General features: G+C 43.1%; 1 protein-coding gene across 1 annotated transcript; it reads right to left on the reverse strand.

The window, feature by feature from the left end:
* Positions 1-991: 991 nt before the first annotated feature.
* On the reverse strand, positions 992-2575 carry LOC138360055 (uncharacterized). Its single transcript, XM_069319990.1, has 2 exons — positions 2488-2575; positions 992-1437 (listed from the first exon to the last, which is right to left on the reverse strand). Exons 1-2 carry the CDS (start codon positions 2573-2575, stop codon positions 992-994), a joined length of 534 nt encoding a protein of 177 aa, XP_069176091.1.
* Positions 2576-7939: the final 5364 nt, after the last annotated feature.

A 7939-nucleotide genomic window follows, 5' to 3' on the forward strand; every position in this document is an offset into this window, starting at 1 on the left:
TATCCACCTTGGCTATTATGTTTACAATGTTACTCACATCCCGCCAAACACACACCGAAACTACGACGTTGGTACAACGTTCGAACAAGTTTTAACACCACCTAACCAGATATAACAACCAATATAGCAAGTTGTAACAACGTTCTAATACGTCATAAACACGTTAAGTCAAGATGTAACAACTTTATTACAAGTTGTAACAAGCGGAAAATAGAGACAGTTACGGTTTGTGTTTCCAGGGATATGTTCTCTAACGCATTTGGGATTCTCCTTTGCTTTCTCGTTCCCACAACTATTGCGTGTCTGATGTATCGGGTGTATGGAATGTTCACCTTCGCTATCTAACTCCCTGTGTCATTTATCTCTGTGGTCTGTCTGCATTACGATTCGTGCTGTTGGTATTCTGAGCACTTCTTACTATTGGCCCCAGTATCTTGTTCTATTCTATCCTTTCCTTTCCTGTTTGCATTACAATTTTGTGCCATTTTGTATTATTCATTTGCGTCATTCATCGCTTCTAACTCGTCCTCCTTTGTCATTCACTGCTTCTAACTCGTCCACTTTGTCATTCACCGCCTCTAACTCGTCCACTTTGTTATTCACTGCTTCTAACTCGTCCTCCTTTGTCATTCACTGCTTCTAACTCGTCCACTTTGTCATTCACTGCTTCTAACTCATCCCATTTGTCATTCACTGCTTCTAACTCGTCCTCCTTTGTCATTCACTGCTTCTAACTCGTCCACTTTGTCATTCACCGCTTCTAACTCGTCCACTTTGTCATTCACTGCTTCTAACTCGTCCTCCTTTGTCATTCACCGCTTCTAACTCGTCCTCCTTTGTCATTCACCGCTTCTAACTCGTCCACTTTGTCATTCACCGCTTCCAACTCGTCCACTTTGTCATTCACCGCTTCTAACTCGTCCTCCTTTGTCATTCACCGCTTCTAACTCGTCCTCCTTTGTCATTCACTGCTTCTAACTCGTCCACTTTGTCATTCACCGCTTCTAACTCGTCCTCCTTTGTTATTCACCGCTTCTAACTCGTCCACTTTGTCATTCACTGCTTCTAACTCGTCCTCTTTGTCATTCACTGCTTCTAACTCGTCCACTTTGTCATTCACAGCTTCTAACTCGTCCACTTTGTCATTCACTGCTTCTAACTCGTCCTCTTTGTCCTTCACTGCTTCTAACTCGTCCACTTTGCCATTCACTGCTTCTAACTCGTCCACTTTGTCATTCACTGCTTCTAACTCGTCCTCTTTGTCATTCACTGCTTCTAACTCGTCCACTTTGTCATTCACTGCTTCTAACTCGTCCACTTTGTCATTCACTGCTTCTAACTCGTCCACTTTGTCATTCACCGCTTCTAACTCGTCCACTTTGATATTCACCGCTTCTAACTCGTCCACTTTGTTATTCACCGCTTCTAACTCGTCCACTTTGTCATTCACTGCTTCTAACTAGTCCACTTTGTCATTCACCGCTTCTAACTCGTCCACTTTGTCATTCACCGCTTCTAACTCGTCCACTTTGCTATTCACCGCTTCTAACTCATCCCATTTGTCATTCAGTCAGCGCGAGAAGTGAGTGTTGGGTCAACCCATTACTGAAAGAAATGTGTCACTCGAGTTGACTGACCAATGATGCTGCGGCGAGCGAGTATTCAGCAAGAGGTTCGGTACCTGGCGAGTGTGTCGGTGTCTGTCAGGTGACACAAGTGTCAGGTGACACAAGTGTCAGGTGACACAAGTGTCAGGTAAGTGTAAAATTCCTAAATCAACAGATGCTCAGTAGTCTCCGTTATCGAACGGGTGTTGAGTATCATTTTCACAGTAAAATGAGCGTTAGTTGAGTGTCAGATTTGCTAGGTGAGCATAATTAAGGTGTATCAGGTATCTGGTGAGTATGCAGGCGATGAGTCACAATAACGTGGCTAAAGTATGTTGACCAGACCACACACTAGACGTTGAAGGGGCGACGACGTTTCGGTCCGTCCTGGACCATTCTCAAGTCGATTGTGAAAATGGACTTGAATGGACACAATCGACTTGAGAATGGTCCAGGACGGACCGAAACGTCTTCGTCCCTTCACCTTATAGTTTGTGGTCAACATCTGCTGAGTACTGGGCGAGGGTCAGATGCGTAGTGAAGGATAATTATCTAAACATATCTAAATGTCCTATTGCTTCTCCTTCACTCAACTCGTTCCTAAGATCTTGACCAACAATTCCTCGGGAAATGACAAATATTTAAAGTGACAGAATGGAGATGGAAGTCACCCTAAAAGCCTCAGCTACGAAACAGCTACATCTAAAAGCATGACACAACGACACATCCAATAAGTTACAACAGGGACCCTCACATTGCTCTCACTCTACCACTTGAAACACTGACAATTGCACTTACAATCTGAGGCAGTATGGATATTTAATTAGACGCAAATTGGAAAAACTAAAAAAATGTGACATTCTACTACCCGGAAACCTACCTTTGTGGCCCATATTGGCGTCTTCTCCCTCAAGACAATTGTAAGATAAAGCTGATGCCATGAGGACACCCATGACTTGGCCCTTCATCTTTTTCCCCCTTACACATGATTTTATAATTATTATTCTTTATTACTATTAGTAGTATTATTGTATTATAAATCTATGTTTTAATTATTAGTAGTAGTATTAGTAGTGGTAACAGTAGTAGTAGTAGTAGAAATAGTAGTAGTAGTGGTAGTAGTAGTAGTAGGAGTAGAAACCCTTCTAAATACACAGACGCTTTAGAATTTGATGCCAAAAGAGTTTATTATTCTCGTTAATTAATACAGTTTGCTGCCATTTATAGTTCGCTGTTTGGATCTGTTTCTACACGTCACACACTTGTGCATAGTTACTTTAACCAAATGACATTGGAACTATGACTTCGAAATATGACAAAAAAATATCTGGATGAGGGAGATAATAATAGTTACTGATAATAACCTACTAATCATCTAACCGGACGCCAACTAATCAAACACCAACCAGAGAGCAAACTGATTAACCAAAAAACGAAAATAAACTAACCCTAACCTAACCACTTAAGAGCCCCGGTAACACCAAATTTATCAATCAACGATAAAAACCGACCGGTTGACTGACCACCCAACCAAACAAACAACCAGACAGTCAACCGAGCCAGCCCACTCACCAACCAATCAAGCAATCAGCCAGCCATGCTAATATACCAACCAGACAATCATTCCACGCTTGTTACCATGCAGTTCACACAGGTCCTGTCATTAAGGAGCGCAGGTGAGCCAGGTAGAGGTGATTACCTGAGCCTGCAGATGCACCAGTCATCCTGATGAACTGCTAGAGAGAGAGAGAGAGAGAGAGAGAGAGAGAGAGAGAGAGAGAGAGAGAGAGAGAGAGAGAGAGAGAGAGAGAGAGAGAGAGAGAGAGAGAGAGAGAGAAATTGACGAAGACACACACAGAAAGATGTGTCATGTGAGAAAACATGTGTCATGTGACACAGAAACATGTGTCAACATGTCAGCCCTCACCACAACACTTAAACACGATTCTCACAGCAAGATTTAAATGGGTTATCAAACAATTCACAGCCTCGGAATACCCACATATTGAATCTTTATAATAATAATAATAATAATAATAATAATAATAATAATAATAAGATGTCTGTCCTAAGTTGGAGGCCGGACACTTAGGGCTAGTCTCATCCAACGTTGCACAGTGATCGCTGACGGGTAGATACTAAACATGGGCGGATCAGGTTTGGTCAACAATAAGAACCTCAATGAAGTTAGTGGTGAGTCTGGTACTGAGTCGACCCTCCTTAAAAAGAAATCTGATCATAAAACATTATGCATTAATCTCGCCAAAATTAAAAAAAATTGGTATTCTACTTATCATAGTTTGCCCATAATTTCCCCAAAGAACATATGAACACTCAAGAACATATGTTCCATTCATTATCATTATTTCTCCTTTATCTTGAACCTTTTTTTTTTGTTGAATGATATCGACCCCAAACATTCCTTTAGAGAGCGAAATAAATGAACAAAGTGTCTTGTACCTGATGCGCCTGTTCACCTAACAGTAAATAGGCACCAGGTACTTAGAGAGCTCTTGCGGGCTACATCCTGGGGGATATGTGTGTATTTATGTAGTTACAGAATTTAGTCTCATTTTGTAACTACATTTAAGAACAATTACCTAAATGTAGTTACAGGATGAGAGCTGCGCTCGTGGTGTCCCGTCTTCCCGTGACTCTTTGTCGTATAATATTTTTTCGGGACCTTCGTTTTCTTAGCTTGCACCAATGTTCTCTTGTTCTTGAAGATGCAGCTTTTATGTATTCCTCTCTGTCAATTTTGTTGGTATTTTGTACGTGGTGATCATATCTTTTTTGTTATTATATCTTCCAGCTTTGGTATATTTAACACCCCCCCCCCTTAGTCTCTCCTTGTAACTCGTGTTTTCCAGTTCTGGAAGCCATTTAGAAGCATGAGTTTGCACGACTTCCAGTTTATTGATGAGCTGCTTTGTGTGTGTGTGTGTGTGTGTGTGTGTGTGTGTGTGTGTGTGTGTGTGTGTGTGTGTGTGTGTGTGTGTGTGTGTGTGTGTGTGGGTACTCACCTAATTGTGCTTGCGGGGGTTGAGCTTTGGCTCTTTGGTCCCGCCTCTCAACTGTCAATCAACTGGTGCACAGATTCCTGAGCCTACTGGGCTCTATCATATCTACATATCGGTGTGTGTGTGTGTGTGTGTAATTACCTAAGTGTAGTTATAGGATGAGAGCAACGCTCATGGTGTCCCGTCTTCCCAGCACTCTTTGTCATATAACGCTTTGAAACTACTGACGGTCTTGGCCTCCACCACCTTCTCACCAGGCGGTCCAGTACCCGCCGGTCCCACGGTCCACTTCCTCAGGCAGCGGTACACGCCATTGGTTCACCCCCAACCTGACTTGAGAAGCCTGCTGCTGGCCCACACCAGCCTACCTGCCTCTGTGCCAGCCTACCTGCCTACCAAATGTCTGCCTGCCTGCTTGCAAGCCTTCCAACCTTGCCATCTGCTTAGTCTCTGCTTTCTATCCACCTGCTTATGTGGACGTAAATCCTCATGCCTGCCACTCTGCTCCCAACCAACCTGTCTGCAGTCTCGCCTACCAGCCTGCTTCCAGAGACCTGACTGAGGACTCCCCTTCAATCTATCTGATTACACTAATTGAGTAAATGTTCACGTTACGTAGATGATACAATAATTCGCCTTTGACCAGGCGCGCGTGACTGCTGGTACAATGCATGGCCGCGTTGGGAAACTGACCGGTGTATATAATGATTCTCTGCGGGCATGGCTACGTACCCTCCTGGTTACTGCCAGTCGGTGAGTTGAGGGTGTTGGCACGTCAATCTCAATGATCTCAGGTGATTAGGAGCATGGGAATGTGAGGAAGGTTTTTGCACTTTTGGAGTGGATATATATTAGGGGGAGTTTGTTGTGTGGAGCGCTTGTGTGTGTGGAGGTAGAGTGTGGAGTGTGTTCAGTGACTGATTGTGTGTGTGTGTGGATTGGGTTGATGGTGTCTGGATTGTACCTGGATGGTGTTGTCCGCGGTCAGGCTTGACTGGTGGGAACTTTATTCAATAGACTGTTGCTTGGAGCGGCCCGCAGGCCCAAGCATCCACTACAGCCTCGTTGGTCTGGCTCTTCTTGAAGAAAACTATCCGGTTTTCTCTTGAAGACAACCACTTTTGTTCCGGCAATATTTCTTATACTCGGTTGGAGTATGTTGAACATCCGTGGACCTCTGATGACCATACAGTGTTCTCTGATTGTGCCTATGACACCTTTGTTCGTTCTTCACTGTACTGTGTGTTTGTATGTATTTGCTATTTATGCTAGCAACATCGGGGCATTAGATTTTGAACCTCGCCTTTCTAAATGTCAGTTATCTAATGAACTGACTCGATATCTTTCATATCTATCTAGATATTTCACTCTAACACACACACACATCCACAGAAAGCAGCCCGCAGCAGCTGTCTAACTCCCAGGTGCCTACTTTCTGCTATGTGAACAGAAAACAAAACTTTTTGTCATTTGTTTCTAGCCACGACCGGGAATCGAACCCATGCCCTTACGACTACGTTTCCAGAGCACTCTCCGCTCGGCCTGTGTGTGTGTGTGTGTGTGTGTGTGTGTGTGTGTGTGTGTGTGTGTGTGTGTGTGTGTGTGTGTGTGTGTGTGTGTGTGTGTTTACCTCGGGACAGGTGAGTCTAAGGAAGGCGAAGGGAGGATGGTGGTAGTGGTGGCAGCTGCTCAAACAGGTGACTGACACACTAATTTGCACCTCTTACTACTACCACCACCACCACTACTACTACTACTACTACTACTACTACTACTACCACTACCATTCTTACTTCTAATACCACAATTACAACTATCTCTACTTCTGTTACGATACGTTGATTAATAATTCGAGTGAAATAATTAGGTGCTTTTAACTTTACCAATCATTAATTATATTGAATAATATGAATTTTACACTCAATTATGTCTTTGGCTATAATTTAAACATGTCTGTCCATACATAATTATAATATTAAAACACCAGAATAAGGGAAATTGTAGAAAGCCTTTAAATACATTCCAATCACTTCCTCCCAAACTTCAAACTCACAAATCCCTCCAAACTCACGCATATGTCTAACCTACGCTTGAAACAATCAAGAACTCCCACGTCAATAGTGTTACCAGGTCATTCGTTCCATAAATCAACATCCCTATTTCCAAATCAGTATTTACCCAGGTAAATTGGTATTTACCAAGTTAAACCTAGACTATATGTTTATATAATATAATAACTATATAATAACCTATAGTTATTATAATATAATAATTATACGAAGAGAGAGGAAGATATACGAAGATGCCTATGCTTTCCTCTCTCTTGTATCAAACGTTTCGGTCCAGGAAGGACCGAAACGTCGTCGTTTCTCCATCTTCTGATTCGAGTTTCCAATCCTTGGGATTAGCTTTACCAATTCTGGAAAGATTTAATAAATATATCCCAATATTGCTTGATAAAAGGACGGCCATGTTTAACGAGTTTACTCTATTTTGTACAAATATTTTGTTGTTAATTACATAAATGACTTAGATACCGGAGCGAACAGGCATAAGAATATATCGAACGCTAGATTAGCGGGCAATAATTTCAGAGAAAGATGATAAGAAACGTTAAGATTATCTTTCAGTGTTTCTATTGAGACTGTAGATGCTGCTCGCCCAGCTAGGAAGAGGCCCTGGGAGCCTTCAACAGCCATTCTTCACGTAAGACATTAAGATTATCTTTCAGTGTCTCTATAGAGACTCTCGACGCTGCTCGCCCTGCTAGGAAGAGGCCCTGCCATCCTTCAACAGCCACTCTTCACGTAAGGTAAGATATCTTCTGCAGGCGTCAGTGTTCTTCACACCCGCCTGGCTCGTCGCTGCTGCTATCTCGTCGACATCGCTTCTCGACATCGTCTTGGTACATGCTCCAAGTGCATGACACTGATTCGACAACCAGTTCTCAGGCTGGCAGCGACGTTATCTCTGGTAAACGATCTGACGCCATCAGCTGCTGTCAGTCGTCTCCTGCAGCCGTCCACGCCTCCAAGCCTTTCACATGGCAGGCTAAGACATTATCCTCACTATCTGATTATTCTAATAATTGCGGCCAAATCTCTGGTGTGGTTCGGGGTCGTCTTCCACACTGGCGCTTGTCAGTGTGGAAGAGGAAGACTGGGTGGAAGACTCTTCCACATAGGCATAGACTCTTCCACATAGGCATAGACTCTTCCACATAGTCATAGACTCTTCCACATAGAATATTTAGAGCGGAAAGGACTGCATGCTTGGCTGTGTCTGTGTAGTCCGATGCTTAGGAGCGGACTG

Source organism: Procambarus clarkii, chromosome 94 (genome assembly GCF_040958095.1).
Source record: "Procambarus clarkii isolate CNS0578487 chromosome 94, FALCON_Pclarkii_2.0, whole genome shotgun sequence".
Lineage (NCBI taxonomy): Eukaryota > Metazoa > Arthropoda > Malacostraca > Decapoda > Cambaridae > Procambarus > Procambarus clarkii.